Consider the following 17,709-nt stretch of genomic DNA (forward strand, 5'->3'; position numbering starts at 1 on the left):
TGTGCGTGTGTGTGTGCGTGTGCGTGTGCGCGTGAGCGCGCGTGCCTGTAGAGAGACGTACGCTAGAGATACGGGGCGCTTCGATGAGGGGACGACGGGATTCTCAGCTGGCGCATTCTAGTGGACGTTCGGGTAGAAAGTGTTGTTGCGCGAAGGCGGCTCGTCTGCCCCTTTGTTTGTGAGTTATCAGCTGGCGCGTTGCCTCGCCAAGCCTCGTAACGATAGCGGCCTGGCTCTGTGAACAATAGCTGCGGGACCCCGACAAGCCCGAAATCGAAACAGAGTCCTCCTCCTCCACCTCCTCCTTCTCCTCTTCCCCCCTTCGTCTGTGACTCGTGCGAGAAAACAGTCTTATTCGGAATCGCCTGGAATCCAAGACGATCTCGCTTCCCGCTGTGTTTTCCTCGTCTCTACTTGTGTTCAGTCGTGATGACAGATGGCTTTTCGGTTAACTTCAAGTGCGATTTTTTTTTTTCAGACGGAAACCTACCTTTCCCGAGCCGTCGTGAGATTGTCCAAATACGCGGAGTATCCGGCCTAATATTTTTTTACTCCGAGAGAGAAAATACCGATTTTGAATTTTTATTGAGAAACGCGCCGTATAAAATATTCGTGGCGAAGGCATATCCGGCGTGATGTGCACCGGATATTGTAAATGCCTTTAATGTTTGTTCGATCGACTGCCGCGCGCGACGTTTGCCATATCTCGCGGACAAGTCCATGTAATTACTTAGGAAAATAGCTTTTTAACGTTAATGCCTTATCGCTAAGAATTGAAGGAGACTGGAAAAACATCTGTGTGTACTTAATATTGTATACTGTATTTATATACACATATATATATATATATATATATATGTGTATATATCGCGCAAAAATTTATTTAGATGGACTTAACCTCTAATTCTTGTATCGTAATCGCATTGTATTAATCGCTTTATCATTAACCATACATCTTTATTTATCATATTAACAGATTTTATTTTCTTTGCTTCTTTTTTTTTTAGGTCTGCTTGATGTAACCACATTTTTTTATACCTCTTCTTCTCTCACATCTGAATGCACAACCATTGAATTTTTTTAAATGTAGAAATTGCAAAGCTGGAATGAGCTGAGCTTTTGTAAATAAATTGTTTTTTTTTTATGTATTTTGTTTTATGTATTTAGTTCTTAACTCACTCTTCTCTGAATTAACAAATCCATCTTTGATCTTTAAATTGAAACCTGTAAAAATTTTCATTTTTATGTTTTTAAATTTTAATTAAAAGTTCTTAAAATTATTACAAGTATTAACAAGTTCAAAATATTTTATTCTTCTCTGTGTAGAAGTAAATAATAATTATTTACAATTTTTTAAATAAACATTTCTTTTACATACTACACTTATTCGTTATAAATAATACATATTAATTTATTTATACATATTTATTGCTATTTCATTCAATGAATCTCAAAAATGTATATTTCAAATTAACATTTAAATTTTTGTTACATTTCTTTCTTCGAATATGTAATTTCTTTTATATATAAAATACTATTCGTACAATAAATGTCAGAAATGAATATACTTCATATTAACACATTTAAATTTTTATTTCTTGTATCGTTTCTTGTATCAAAATTAATTCAATTTTTCCAAGTATTAAATAATATATTTCTTCAATAGTATATTTCTTCTATGTAACTTTTTAAATATTTCAAATTGTTGTTTTATCCAAAATGAATCTCAAAACTAAATAATTCAGATTAACATTTAAACTTTTTTTTTACATTTCACATTTTTGATATAAGAAAGTTCAGTTTTTTCCAAATATATTAACTGCATATTTTTTTCGAATTGCACATGTGTGTTGCACGTGTACAAAGAAGAATTTCGTGTTCTCTTTCTTACGTAAAACTACATGTAAAATCCTATGCGTTAATCGTCACTAAAAGACATAAGCATGCGACAAAGGAATTAAATTCCCCGTTTAATTCGTAAATAATCTCATTTCGAGGCGCATAATAAATTTCGCTTTATCGCTCTTTCTATATTTATCCGTCTCTCTCTCTCTCTCTCTCTCTCTCTCTCTCTCTCTCTGTCGTGCGTGCGCGCGCGCTCTGTTTCCGTTTAACTCGCTGTTTATTTTTCTCGCGTTACGCGACCGCGCGTAGGTGTATTCTCTCTTTCATTCCGTTCGCTCCTCTCGCTCTTTCACTCATCGTACGTTGTTTTGCTCCTTCTGCCCTCCCTTTCTGCCTGTTATGCATGTGTGCGTGCGTGCATGCGCGCGCGCGCGTGTGTGTGTGTACGCGCGCGCGCACATTGTATGCATGTCGTGGCTGTGTGTGCGTGCTCGCGCGATCGGCTTCTCTCGGCGGCGCAGTTACCTCACGCGGCACTTTCGTATCGGTGGTATCGCGACGGTTGTGTATATAACTTACTTGTATAGTTGGCGTTTATTTATGTCGGGGAATCATATGTATGCGCGAAATCGGCACGAGTCGCGTTCGCGAATGCTCAGTGGACGCAACGGTGGTGATAATCGACTTCTCTTGTGATTTACAGTGTAATCGGCGGGTAAATGTGGTGAAACGCAGTGAGAAAGGAGCAGTGGAGAGCAGAAGAGGAGAAGAGCACAGTCGCGGCAACTGGAGGAGGAATCAAAACGGCTGGACGATCGCGATTGAAGCAGAGGCACGTCGTGAAGAAGAAAGAAAATAAAAATACATGATTTCTAACATTTCAAAGTAGAACGTTGAAAACGGAGCAGTCGAATAAATGCGCTCGTGCATTCCTGGGTGCTTGAGATCGATTGACAGTGATCAATAGAGAGAGAGAAAGAGAGAGAGAGAGAGAGAGAGAGAGAGAGAGAGAGAGAGAGAGAGAGAGATACGCGAGTCACCAAGCAAAAGGGGGATATTTGAGAGAAGCTGAGCTTATTTGAAAAAGCTGGAATCAACTTGGTAGAAAAAAAATTCATTAAGCCGCTCGAAGACGACGATCAGCGAGGGAAGAGAGTCCAGCTGGAAATATTCATTGATCGTTGTTTATTCGTGACGAAGGCGAGGGAGAGACCGTTGGAGAATCAAACAGGAGCAGCGGTGTAGAAAGAAAACTTTCCGCGTATCTCTCGGCGACTCGGCCTCGGTTGCCCGCTGCTGTTGCCCGCCGCTGTCGCCGTCCGCGCGGATTGGTGCACGTTCCTCTCGTTCGGCGTGCGTCGTCATCGGTTGGTTTACTTGTGCGCGTTCGTGCGCGCAGTTACGCGGCCGAAAGTAGCCGACGTGCGGCGGAGCCGCCCGAGGCGGCGCGGCGCGGCGCGGCGACCGAAGACATCACGATTACGTCTCTCGCCGGTACTCCCCTTCCTCCCCCTTCATTCTCGCCTGCGCGCCCGTTGTACGCGCACGTGCGCGCGCGCGTTGTTGTGTGTGTGCGTGTGTGTTTGGTGTGTGCCCTCTGTCTCTGACTCTGCTGTGCTGGGTGTGAGGCTGTGTGCGCCTTTGGCACGTGTGTTGGCGCGGGAGCGTGCGGCAGAAGAAAGGGGAACGAGCGCGAACGGAAGCAGCCAGGATTACTCCAAACCAAGGAAATATGAGCATTGCTGCCCTATTACAAGCCGCTGAGTACATTGAACGAAGGGAAAGAGGTGAGTGCGAATTTCTCGCGCTTTTTACTTCCCCCTCCTCTCCCCTCCCCTCTTTCTTATTTTAATTACAATTTTGCGTAAAGTAAAATTCTTCAATTTTGTAGAATAATCGATTACAAATGAACTCGAAGAATTAAAAAATTTCCAAAAAAATACGATTCCCGATGTTGTAACTTAATTCCAGTATCATAATTTGATATATTTCTTTTTAAGTTATTAAATAGAAAAAGGTTTAGAAAATTTGGGAGTAGTTTTATGTTATTGCCTATTTATTATTGTTTTGTTTCTCGAAGTTTTTTTTTTCAGGATAATATTATATTATTGTGAACCTAGTAGAGCTCTATTAAGAAATGATTGCTTTTATTAGTTAATTAATTGACGTACTGCGATATATGTCTGCTTTAAATTTGTATCGCAATTGTCGTCAAATGTTAGCTCCATTTCGGAAATTTTATGTTTATTAAATTTTATATTATTCTATATTGACTCCGTTTCGTAAATGCATATAGGAAAATTACATATGTTGTACGCAAATAATAATTACTTTCAAGTAGTTGAAAAATTCATACGTTTGCAAATCTAAAAATTTATCACAAGTATCAAATTTATTCAAAATATATTCTAAATCTTATAGTAAGTTTAATATTTCAATAAAGATTATTAAACTAAAAAAAAAAATTCGTTTGTTTATTATACAAAAAATGGCTTCTTCGATCAATTTTATAGTATTCTTTAAAAGAGAATTCTTGTTTTGAGTACATAATAATAAGTTTTTTCAAATTTGTAATATATAAGTATATATATTAAAATTATCAAGAAAATATTCTGTGCTAAATATAACTGTTACAAAGAAAGGAAGTCAGTTGAGTAATCATTTTCTTAGCAATAGAATGATATTTTTCTGCGTGCATGACAGTTCATTTGATCCTTGTTTAACATTCGGTGAACAACAAGGATACAATGAAGCATCATGCGTTTTACGAAACGCAGCCATTGTCAAATCAGAATTTCTGAACCTCCCCGAGATCGTGGAAATCACCTATTATAAATTCTCGATACAACGGACGCATTCTTCTCAGCGTGCAGTCTGTTCTTTCGAAACGAAATTCAATCGTACGAGTATCCGATCGTGACTATCTTTATTTTCGCGTTGGATCGTACGCGGCGCGATGATGATCTCATTTTATCATCCCACTTATAATGCCGCTGCGTCGCACTAGAGCGATGTCCTCGCCGCGTGCATGCGGCAACGCACGTCGTTTCAACGTGCGCGCGCGCGTACTTGTATTTCTTCGTGCGTCGTAATACGTACATTGGGAGTTTTCCAATGGAATCGTCATGCACACGTGGGATCCTCGTAAAGGGTCCTCTACACACACACACACACACTCACACACGCGCGCGCGCGCGCCACATATGACGCGAGTGTGTTTTGCCGCGCAGCAAAAAGCGATGCTTCGCGTCGTCGACCAATCAACTTCCCGCTTTCCCATAAGAGTGAAAGATTCGGTTGACTATAGCGTCGCTTTTTGTCTCGTAACAAACGTTTGTGTAAGAATGAAAACGCATCAAGTTGCACGCGTATTAAAGCTATCTAATATTCACGCATGATTGGATTGAGAAAAAAATTGTTTCTTTGATTAAATTAATTTAATTCGTTATATATATATATATATGTGTGTGTGTGTGTATACGTATGTAAAGATGAACTAAATTAATTTAGTCAAATAAACAATTTTTTTTTTTTTAGTGCGTTGATAATTCGAAAGAAAGCAACGCACGTTTCAAAGCAGCCGGACGTGACATTTTACAGTTTGATATATCTGTGTTTGTATAACGAATAAAAATAATAAATCTTTGTAGTAATATAATGTAACAAGTAAAAAAATTAAGCGTAAGTATTAAGCGAATCGGCCAATTATAATACACAATGTAAAGCAACAACATAAACAGTAGCAAATTACAAATTATGTTTTACTATTTACGTTTTTTTATATGCTTATAGCCTTAAAAATAATTTTCGAACAACCGAATAACGATCACAATGCGTGTACATTTATAGTTAGGAAGTACGTGTTTCGACGGTGCCATGGTACGTGTGCAAATTCAGATGTTAAAGTATTCATGACCGCACTTATACAAAGTTTCGATTACTTGTATAAAATAAACGTCATTTGATAATTATTGCGTATCTCGTTAAAGCACAACATAGTTCTGTCACAGAACATACAGAATTGCTACAAAACTGGAAATCAAGGAAATCAGGGAAATGTCAGGGGAATCAGGAAAAAAAATCAAGGAATTTTGCAAAATTTTTTGGAAAATAAAAATTCTTCGCTTCAAAAAAATTTAACATGCACTTATACAGTTTTGGAATAAACTATTAATTTGACAATCAAATGAAAGCGGTGTTAGCAACATTAGTATAATGATTTATATTAAATCAAATTATGTTAAATTATTCTTTTAATAAATATTTGACAGTTTTCAAAAATCAAGGTAAAAATACAACAAATTTCAAAATCTTACTGGAAGTATCAGGAAAAATTATGAAATTCTCTCTGAAAATCAGAGAAAAGTTAAAGCATTTTAATGTGAGAAATGTGTGACTATCCTGACGTACACATTCCTTTTTTTTACGACTTTTTAAATCATCGAAAATTCGAGGAATGTAATGAGAATCGATATGTTTCGCATAATTACCTCATGATCGTGAAACCGCATATGGCGTTTTAGAAATAATTGGACTTGTACGTTTTCAACTAATTATTACATTACTAGCGGTTACGTTATTAGCGAAATGTTCGTTGGAATGAGTCGTTTCACATGTACACCTTCTGCATATTTTTGTTAAAATACTGACGTTTTAATGAACCGATGAAAGCAAATCTGAGAAAGTATATATCGATCTAAGATTTGTCTCAATTTAACCGCGACCTCTTTATTTATGGAAATTTATTCTAAAGTCTCTATTTTTATCTGATTTGGAGTGTCTGTCAGTCTTAATTTAATCCTGGTTTCTATTTATACAAATTTATTCCAATGCGTCTATTTCGATTCGTCTCGATGCATTTGCTTATCTCGATTTAATTTGACATTTATTTTTAGAAAGATAAACATTGTATTTAACGTTTCTAATGTTTATACGTTCGATAAGAATGGGATTGATTAATTTAGCGGCATGCATTTATTGAAAATTCACGCGTTTCAAAGCTTATTATTCTCTTGAGGAGAAATGTATAACGTAGTGCAATTGTATTTGGATCAAACGTGATACTTTCCAGAAACGATAATAAAATGTGGAACGATCTAAGAAAATAAAACGTGACTTACTGTCGATCGCGTCTGTCCATCGCTCGCTCTCTAACGAAACTGTCAAGCTTCGAAAACTGATTCTCTTGCTAGTCATGTCGCGAGTTTTCTCCGTATGTATATCTAAATATATTGCTTTTGAAGATACAAAAATATCGTTAAAGATAAAGAATTGTGTTTTACAAAGATTATTTGCAATTGAAAACGGCAATACGTAATTGGAGAAAATGTCTAATAATTTGGAGACGAATGAATTTGGGTTGATTTATTTTGCGCTCATTTTGAGGGTAAAGGATTAGGCCATCAGCTTTATGACGCTGTATATAATAATTTATATAACATATAAATATATAATTATATTTACTTATTGATTTATCGTTTTTTGATTACAGAAGCTGAACATGGCTATGCTTCAACGATGCCAATACCCGACGATATGCGGACGATTACAAAGAGGCCAAAGACGAAGAAGTCCCAAGGCAGCAGGTTCGTGTCTGTTAAAATATCTTTTTACGAAACGACACAAATTTATACAAATGTTTTGAAAATTAAAGATATTTTTGCAACCTTATATTTTGAATGTTAATATTTACATCGCATGAATCTTTTTAAATATACAGTTTAGGGACTGTTAGCAGTTTCTATAACGGTCTTAATTCAATTTTTAAGTCAAAGAGAAAAATATTATTCGAATTATTAATTTTTTACATTTGCTGTAATTTGAAATATTGCAAATATTTCGTACAAACTGAAATATATCTCAATAGAAGTATCATATTATTTCAATATGGTATATTCGCGATTATAAAGAGACATTTATTTTATAAAACCATTCCATAAAAATGCAACTTTTGGAATACAGATATTCGCGTGCAACAATTCAAAATATTGCCAATTAGCAATTTAATCGCTCATGATTTAGAACCGAATGTAAATATTATTATTGCTACACGTGCTATTGTAAGTCTTAATTATTATTCCAAATTATTTATATCTGAAATTTTTGCAATATTTTTTATGCAATAAATCTCCGTTTTTTAAATTTTATTTTTTTATGTGCGAGGAGAAATATCATTGTCGTTGTTCGAGTTGCGATTTTCATCGTAAATCTCATTCTTGCAAAACGTAAAGAATATTTTTTTTTTATTTTCAGAACGACTCATAATGAGTTGGAAAAAAATAGGTGAGTATTTTAAAAGTTATAATATAAATGATTTTATATTTATTTAAAAATTATTGGTAACAAACAAGGGTAACAAACAAATTATAAGTTAATAATTATAACTTATAATTACATAAGCTGAAAAGAGTTATGTTTTTAAAAACAAATTATTATTTTAGTAATTTGATAAACCAGTTAATTAGTAATATACTCGTAAAATAATTTCTTCTTTGGGCGCTTAATTAAAACATTCGTCAGAAATAAGCGATATTAAAGATTGAGACATATGCTTTAAACGATAAATTCGTAAATTAAATTTGTGCGTCATAAGTAAATTTATAAATTAAATTTATGAAAATAATTTGTTACGCGTGAATAAGAATAAATAAAATCATAATTTACTGAAGATATAAATCCGAGCAAGATTAAAGTTGGAAATAAACTGGAATAAATATATAAAACATTTTATATGATATAATCTTTTCGAAATGAATTCTCTTGAAAACAAAAAATGAATATACCAGCGGCGACCAATGCGTTTCACGTGGGCAGAATAGATGGAGGTGGAAAGATAATTATGCGGGAGACTTTTAACATTATAATGTTACAGTTGGAAGGACCAAAGATAAAAAAGAAAATATACTTAACAAATACGCATTATTGCGTTATGTAATATAAATATGAGATGTGTGTGTGTAACAAAGAACAGCGTGTTTTTACATTGGCCGTTTCTGTGTCACGCCAGCCCTTGTGTAACTTTCTCTCCCCCTCTGATCCCTCTTCCCAACATGACTAGTATTCGCACATAGGCTGCTTGGATATAAAAAAAATCGATAGTCTGCCTGCGACCATCTCGCTTTCTCTCTCATTCTCTAGAGCACCCCTTCTACCCTCTTTCTCTTTTCATACACCGCTGACTAGCGAATTTAACCTCCCTTTTCTCGAAATACTTATAGTGCGCCAATGTTTTTTTTCTAAAGTTTTTGAATTTTTCAAATAAATAGTATGTGAATGAAAATTTAGAGAGAAAATATTAGAAATATTATAAAATATACAGTTATAATCTCGTACCTAAAATATGCAAATATTATTAAAGTATATGTAAGGAAGTATTCCCCTCCTCTTTGATATATATTGTATAAAATGCAAACTTTTTTGCCAAATAATTTTTGGAGCAATTTTAAATCGTTTTAATTTGTTTATTTCTTTGATTATATGTTATTTATTATGAAATTACTTAATATCTAGTTCCCTTAAAATAATATGACTCTACCAAAATGTAAAATTTATACTATGAACTATTCCTGTACATCATATTCTATTTTAAAAAGATAGAGTAATATTGTACGAATTTTCCAATTTTCTACATTGTCATGAATTTATTGTGGCGTGAAAGAAAATGAAGAAATACTTCGACATTATTTTATAAAGAAATTGCGTTATTTCATATGCTACAAAATACTTTATTATCAAGAGATATTTATGTAAATCTCTTTGTAATTATCTAATATCTATAAAACATGGAAATATCTATTATAGGAAGATATCTAGTTAATATATTTATGTATTCATACATAATTAGTATTTATACATACATACATTAGTATTTATACATTAATGTTTTTATGTATGTATACACGTTTAGTATTTTTTTTACAGATTATAGAATAGTTTAGAGTTGGAATTAGTATTTTATTTTAGTGTTATTTTTTTCGGTGAAGATAAAATTAAATTTTGTCAGCCGGTGTTGTTTACGCGTCTCTATCAATGGCGGTTGATGCAAGCGCTGCGTAAGTATGCAGCGCGTGTGACAAGCATACTTACGCAGCATACAAAACGCGGAAGCCAATGGCATACTGTCCTAAATTTGGCGCGCGGCGAACGGCGGAAATAAATCCATGGCGGCCCAAATCGTACTGCGCACTAAAGACCACTAAGATTATATTATGATCGACGATTGATGATCTCTCGGTCGCACCTCAATAGCAATTCACGATATAATTTCTCGTACTCTTCTATTTTTTTTTTATTTCTATTTATAACGGTTTGCATCGGTTTATAAAAATATCGTTTAAAGTGTTATCACAAAAAAATATTCTATTTCGGTAATCTGTTAATTAACTTAACTATGTCAGTTAAACATAATTATAAGCATTGTTTTTTTTAGATACTGTAAACAAACTTGAAAAAGTTTGAACTTTGTCAGAAATTTAAGATAACGTTTTGTCGCTTTCGTATGTTTACTGTAGTTATTATCTTTTGTTTACTTTACATATGATTAAGAAGAGGCCATTGACTGATTTCGCGATCCAAAATTGAAAAAGCGAAATATAAAAATATATCTACATCAAATTTGATGTCTTATTTCTAAAAATTAATATAAATTCTTTGAATTAATTTAAAAATTAAAAATTTGAAAAGTTATTATAAAGAATTGAAAAGAAGAATCAAATTAAAGAACTAAAAGTATTAAAGTAACTTTGGTTTGAAATTAATTAATTTTATTATGTCAGTGTAATCTGTCAGGATTATCGATCCAATTGATGAACAAAAGTGGTAACTAATCGCTTACGTGTTATTTGTACGAGCCATTACATGGAATAGCGGGAATTTTCTCAAACGTGTAGGGAGAGGACATCAGGTCAACTGAAAAACGAAAGCTCGACAAATGGCTGCGCCAGCGCGAGTGAAAATGGCGCCGCTCGCAGCGCCTGAGGACGGATCTCTGGCCCATTTGAAATGCATTGAATTTTTAAGTGCCACCCTTTGTGCTGCTGCTGCCGCCGTGAGATAGCCAACTTCCGATTCGGTTCCCCGTTAGTCTTCATACGGCTTTTCATAATTTTGACTTGAACCTTTTCCGACTGGTCATAGCTTAATCCCATTATGTTCTTAATACAGATTATGAGGATGTGAAAGAATTTTATTAAATTTTTTATTTAATTAATAGGTACATCCCATCAATATTTTAGTTCTATTAATTTATAAAATTTTATCGTTATTATTTACATATTACGTTAATAATTATATCTATTTCCTTATTTTTTAATTAATGAATTCGTTTTATTGAACAATAATATCAATTTATAAATATGTATTTATTTAATAATTTATTAATTAATAACGTCCCTATAAGCGCAAAATATTCCTAGAATATTATATGACTATTATTATAAAAATTATAGTAATATATAATATTTGTTAATATTATAGGAATATTCTACAGGTGTTATTATAGGTTCATTTTACATAATATCCTTGGTATTATGCTTTTAATATCCCTGGAATATTGTTAAAATATTTATTAATATTAATTATTTTTATATAAATGCAATTTGAATTCACAATAAGTAACGAAAAGGTTTTGTCGATCTATGCCGCATCTTAGTGCTTAAATAACGTTTCGGTGTGATTTTATATACATATCCAGTTCTACAACTGCGCGCCAAAATCATTTTCAATCTTTAAACAATGTTAAACTGAATTAGAGTAACAGTTTTACAATTGAATTATAGCATATGTTATTATATTACTTTGTAACATTTATATAATATTATAGTAACAAATAAATAATGTTACTTTTAATAATCATAATATTATCAAGAGTGGACATGTAACTATCGATTAATATTTTAGGAATATTATTTAATATTATGTATAATGACATTAAAAAACAATCGTGTAAGATTATTGAACAAATAGTTCTTATGATTGCCATTATTAAAAGTTTACATCTTTTTGATTAATATAATGGCAATTAAAAATTAATGGCTTAATTTAAAAACGGAAACAATATCAAAAGTTGTGGCATTACCGGAGCTATCGTAAATTGTGAACTTGAAGATACATGTATATATAAAGTATTTAAACAAATCCGCATTATTATTTTTCGCACGAAGCTGAAGGAAGGGGAAGAGTGATGAGAGAAACGTTAAATAAAGACCTCGATGCGCAAATAGGCGGGTCGATTGATTAAAGAAATCCTATCGTATCGGATGCTGCTCAAGTTATTACAGGGCAAAGGTTCAAGTCGATAAACGTTCGTGTTATTTACGTGCAGTATCGTCGTGTTTAAAGAGCTAAAAAATTTAATATATAGTTAACACGTGTAAGCTTAGATATACCTAGCCCTGAAGCCATTACGCCATGAATAAATAGCCAACGTTCTATCTTTTGGAGTAGACATTTTGTTCGGTTGTCAAGTACGCACTTTTGTCAGGTGATACAATGTAAAAGAAGGAATTGAATGCTGAATAATTTAATCAGAATTGATATGTGCGCAGACGCGCAGGATATATCCTTCGCGAGATGCACGGAGCAGGATGCGGGTTGACTTCGGGGTCAAGGACGACTCGGCGGAGCGTGCACCCTGTGCACCTCCTTTCATTCTCTAACGTTGGGGAGACCGAGAGATGCTCGACACGTTGTTTAGAGCATCGACCGACCTTGGTTGCAAGCGTTATACATCGAATCGTTGCATATGGAACGTCGGATTTCGATAGTGTTAGTTTTGTGATATGCTCTCGTAAAATAAACATCTCTTGATAATCAAGTATTGTACATCAACATCCCGTTAAAACGACATGATTCTTTCACGAGATACATTTTAATTTTTGAAGTGAAGTGTTTGTGACTTTTTAAATTATGCTAAATTTACAGGAAATTGATGTAGTGATACTCCATACTCTAATTTTAAAATTCACTTATGCATTGTAACATTTTGAAACATTTATATGAATTGTACATTTTGAGAAAGTCGAGATAATTTGATGTAGAAGAGATAAATTGATGCAGAAAAATGATTATTAGTGTACGAGCATACAGTTCTTTTCATCTAGATTATAAAATTGAAAATGTGTTCTTGATTTGTATTTTTTTTTTTTGATCGTGTAGATTTTGACCTCCAATTATCTGTATTTCATCACGTACATTATTTCTTTTAGAATTTAATATATAAATTCACACAAATTAACGAGTTAATTATTCGACTGATATAGCTGAAGTGGCGAGGAAAATCGAGAGTGTAGAAGAGTTTCACGTGCTACTCGCGTAAGAACTACGCGAGCATTAGGGCCTGCGGACCCTTCGCTTGTCTCGACGTCTCTCCACAGTTCACCATTGCCACTTTGAAGCTCGTTCACCTTGAGCCCTGAACAGTGATTCTCATTTCTGTTCACGTTACATACGCACAATAATAATATAATTACATACGTAAATATTCGACTAATAGTGTCGTATTATTGGTGGACAGTCGTACAAATTGAAAATTTGGCTTCAACGATACGTCAAATCGATGTTCTTCGTAATGTTTTCACGCATCAAAAAGTAACTCACACTAGAGACAGTAAACACATTATCGTTTATTAGATGCAATTTATCAAAATGCAATTTCTCAATTAAAGAATGCGTGTTATTTAGATTTTGACAGATGGACACTGAGAAACTAACTTATGCGTCTCCGTTTCTTTTATTTTTGGTAGATTGAAGTTTAAGATTTCATACATTCTACGATCTGCATGAATCGATATGGACATTTTTATTTATCATAATATTTACAAAATATTAAGGATATATTAATATGATGAAATTAAAATTGATTTTAACGAGATAAAAAAATGTCGATTTATTTTTCTTTCGGAATTTTGTGCGATTGAAATTGTTGATTATATCTCGCTGAAAATCAGATTCGCTTGGTTCTTACGTCCATATAACTTCGTGTCAGTATCGAGTCCGAACCGGCTGTAAACAGATATGCGAATCCAGAATTGGCGTCGTGTGTTGCACGTACTTTAATTACCCATTTTTTATTTCACTCCCATTACCTCGCCTTCCTACTATACTCGAAAGAGATCACTTTCCGTCATAACTGGCGAAGAGTCCTCACATTGCATTGAATTATTATCATGTGCGCGTTCTCACTGTTCTTGCCATCCTACACTTTTTTGTACACTTTCCCTTTGTGCGACTTCAAATTTTTAGGGAGACGTGGTATGAGTTTTTCAATATTTTGCGTTTTCACAAATTCACTGTAATTTGAACGCCAAAATTGAAAACTATGAATATTTTTTAAAAGAATTGTCACTTCAACATGATATCTGATATTTTATTGTTATTTATATGTAAAGCTGATATTTTCGAAACATATTGTTTTACATGCAGCAATACATCAGTTCGTGTGTAAAACTTTATGCATGTTTGATGGGAAATTAGTTTTATCAGGAAAAGATTTTTGCTTATGGCAAAGACGACCGATTGTCGCAAGAGCAAGACAATTATTACAGCAATAATACTACTCAGGTGCATACCTGTTGGACGTAATTCAAACGGGATGAGGGAGGGACAGAGAGAAACAGCGAAAACCGGCGGGAGCACATTTCGACGCTGATTGGTTTCCCGTAATTTTCGAAGAACTTGAGTTACATTGACGGTTTGGAGGGTGATCGGTTCGTGATCGAACAGAGAGAAGGGCAGTGAAATGTGGAAAAGAGGGTAAGAAAGGAAGGCATTGGCAAAATGACAAAATAACAATATAACATTAATTATACCTTAAGAATTGTTTGAGGTGTCCTGAATGTATCCTTCTTTCATATACAAATTCTTGCAATTCTATACTAATTTAAAATGCTTTTTTTTTTTAAATATAAACTAAAAATTTATTATAATAATGAACTATAAATCTTAATTACAAGTATTATTAACATGTAATCTAATCTTTGCTTTGTCCTTGATATTTTAATAAAAAGCGACAATTCTGAAGTAATAACTATGATAGAATTTTTAGAAATTATTTTGAGTTAAAGAACAGATAAGAAAATCATATAATTTATTTTTGTGTGGACTTTAATAAAAAATGAATTTGAACACTTATCTATAAAAGTATGTAATCTTTAAAATTGCATAGTTGCTGCGCATGATAATCAACTAATTTTCTTACACCCGCTCTTTAAGGAAATGTGATTAAATGGGGGAAATGTTAAAATTACAATTGCAAGTTGTGCAGCACACAACCGTATTTTGCACTTAATATCCATACTAATTACATGTAAATTACTTGAATTATTGTATGCACAAGACAGTAATATTTTAACAATACCTTACGCCTCATGTTCATGAAGCTTGAAATCATTTTCCGTTGAATATTTATGATAATCTTCTAATTTCTCGTTGTTTACCAACGAGTTAAATCTTATTGCAATTTTCTGCTTTATCTTTCTGGAGATAAAACAAACTCTCTCTCTCTCTCTGTAACGTATAACCAATAGATTTTTCATTATCTCTATCAAAGCTGCGGCAAACAGAAATAATACGACAAATAAGATATCGTTTCCACTAGTCATCACGATGTTCTGGTGCAATTATCGTATAATTCAGCGCTTATCATTGATCAGATGCGGTAGATTCGATAAGCGAATCGCGTTTCTGATTGTGATTTCAAGGTGGAGGTCGTCCGAGCCATGCGATTCTGAAATAGTTCCTCGTACTGATTCCCTGCACGAGAGCCAATTCGATCGACCTCGCTTCCATTTCCATCCGGAAGTGAGGACACGATGAAGGGAAATCGAACGTTCGCTCGTCATGCATACTGGGTGTCTCGCAAGAAGACAACCCATGAACTTTTCGAGCACGTGTGAATCATTCTGAATGAGGAAAAAAAAAGAAAAAATATATTTATTAAACTTATTATCTGTTTCTTATCCAAATGTCAATGAGGAAAGATAACGTGCGATTGTACAACGAAAAAAAAAAACAATGTTTTTATTTTCGTTCGGTGTTTCTCTTGTATTATTGTTTTGTTTTGGCATGTTGAGTTCTTTATTCATTGAGGGAGATGCCATACGATACGAAATAATCTTTTATAGACACGTCGATGTTTGTAATACGATGCTTAAATAATCATATTTCGGATGAGGCGGTCGGATCATATAACTCGTCTTCCGCACTTTTTATTGCGGACGAATCGTGCTCGAGAGGTGCGAGTCGAGTCAGCGAAAGCTTGCGCAATACCTGACCTATTGTGCTCGTTAGGGACATTCGGGATCAGCTATTGGATAAGACCTCTTTTTCCTTATCCTCCATCTTCTCCTTATCATCCCGCTCCCTCTTCACCGCAATGCGAACGACGTCGTCTTCTGGGATATACCCCTATTGCTGAAAGGGATTGGACCTTCAGGAAGGAAACCCTAACTTCCACCGTGCTGAAGGACCTCCACCTAATTCTATGGGGCAGGAGTCTCAGGATTTAGAACGGAGGTGCACTTTGGGGATTTCTCCTTCCTTCCTCTACTGCTGTCCTGCTCGCTTCCTTAACGATCACGTCCTGCGAAGCCAGCAGGAACGTTGAGATCACGATTTGTCTGTGGGTTCGTCTTAGAAAAGGATTCTTATAGAAGAAATACGAGGAGATTTGAAGGAAACACGTTGGCAGGTCTGGTGTGAAGCGCATCCTTAAGAAACAATTTCTTGTCTGTTAAGAAATAATTTCAACTTCTCCAAGAGATTTTAGTAACACTCATTGATTGCTATTATTTGCAGGATTATCTCCTTTCTCAAATAATTTATATCATACTGAAAGAAAAATTCGTTGCTGCAACAAATTAGATGGTAAAATATGACATAGCATTTTTAATTGGCTGCACCAACCAAATTTTTGATTGCAACAGCCAATTTTTGGTTGCGTTAGCCTATCTATCCGCAATGTCAACATAGGGTTTCGATAGGCTAACGCAACCAAAATTGGCTGTTGCAATCAAAAATTTGTTGGTGCAGCCAATTAAAAATGCTATGTCATATTCAGTCAACCTTTTCTTTCAGAGCACGATTTTTGTAGTTTTGTGTAAATTTTTCCTTTGATATAGATATTGTTCGAGTGTAATTTAATTCTTGCGATGTGTTAACGATTTTTTTTTAGTTAAATAATTTTATGAAAAAATATAAAAGAGTCAGTGAGAAATTCATATATTCTCGTATATTGCACGATTTTGAAATCGAATATAACGTTAAATGTCTATTTTTTTTTATTTTAAAATTATATGAAATTTCTGATAATTTAGCTTTATTGTTCAAAAACATCCAATGTCAAAAATGTTCTGAGAAGTTACAAATGCTACGCATAGAAAGGGTCAATGTCCGCGGATTTTTTATTTGCTTTCTTATTCCGGTGTGGATTCTCGACATTTGGGATGGCGATTGGTTTTTTTCTTTTTTTTTTTTCACAGCGGTTGTGTAGGTCGTGTCTAGCAAAGATCGCGTTTAATAGATTGTGCCAACTGGTATCCGAGTAGAGTGTCGGCCATTCTACTACTTCTTTTTTCCTTTTCTTCTTCCTTTCCTTTTCGCGAGATCGTGCCGCACGTCGTAACCTTTCGTGATGCCCTTTTTTTTCTTTCTTTCTAGTTCAGATTTTCACGACGCGTCCATCAAATCTCTACTCTAAATTTTCCGGTGTTTAACAATGGAATGTTCAAACTTGATTCTGATATTACTTGAATAATTTTTTATTTAATTTGTTTGGCTATTCTATCTGATTGCACACAATTATTTTATATTTTTTTTATCACAAACTATTATTGAGTTGAGTTTATAATATTAAGCTAGATTAATTGA

The 17,709-nt window shown here is 34.1% G+C and overlaps 1 protein-coding gene across 7 annotated transcripts in view; it reads left to right on the forward strand.

The window, feature by feature from the left end:
- Positions 1-17,709, forward strand: part of LOC108756433 (max dimerization protein 4-like) — a 40,842-nt gene that overhangs the window by 1,570 nt on the left and 21,563 nt on the right. For 5 of the 7 annotated variants that reach the window (XM_018500258.1, XM_018500241.1, XM_018500251.1 and 2 more), the window contains exons 2-4: positions 2,549-3,632; positions 7,337-7,430; positions 8,098-8,127. In XM_018500258.1, the coding sequence (XP_018355760.1) occupies positions 3,578-3,632; positions 7,337-7,430; positions 8,098-8,127 (179 nt within the window). In that variant the 5' untranslated portion in view covers positions 2,549-3,577. Of the gene's footprint in view, positions 1-47; positions 179-2,548; positions 3,633-7,336; positions 7,431-8,097; positions 8,128-17,709 lie in introns of those variants that run through there. The other 2 variants (XM_018500267.1, XM_018500292.1) reach the window with 2 other exon arrangements.

The sequence above is a fragment of the Trachymyrmex septentrionalis genome, unplaced genomic scaffold (assembly GCF_001594115.1).
Source record: "Trachymyrmex septentrionalis isolate Tsep2-gDNA-1 unplaced genomic scaffold, Tsep1.0 scaffold101, whole genome shotgun sequence".
Lineage (NCBI taxonomy): Eukaryota > Metazoa > Arthropoda > Insecta > Hymenoptera > Formicidae > Trachymyrmex > Trachymyrmex septentrionalis.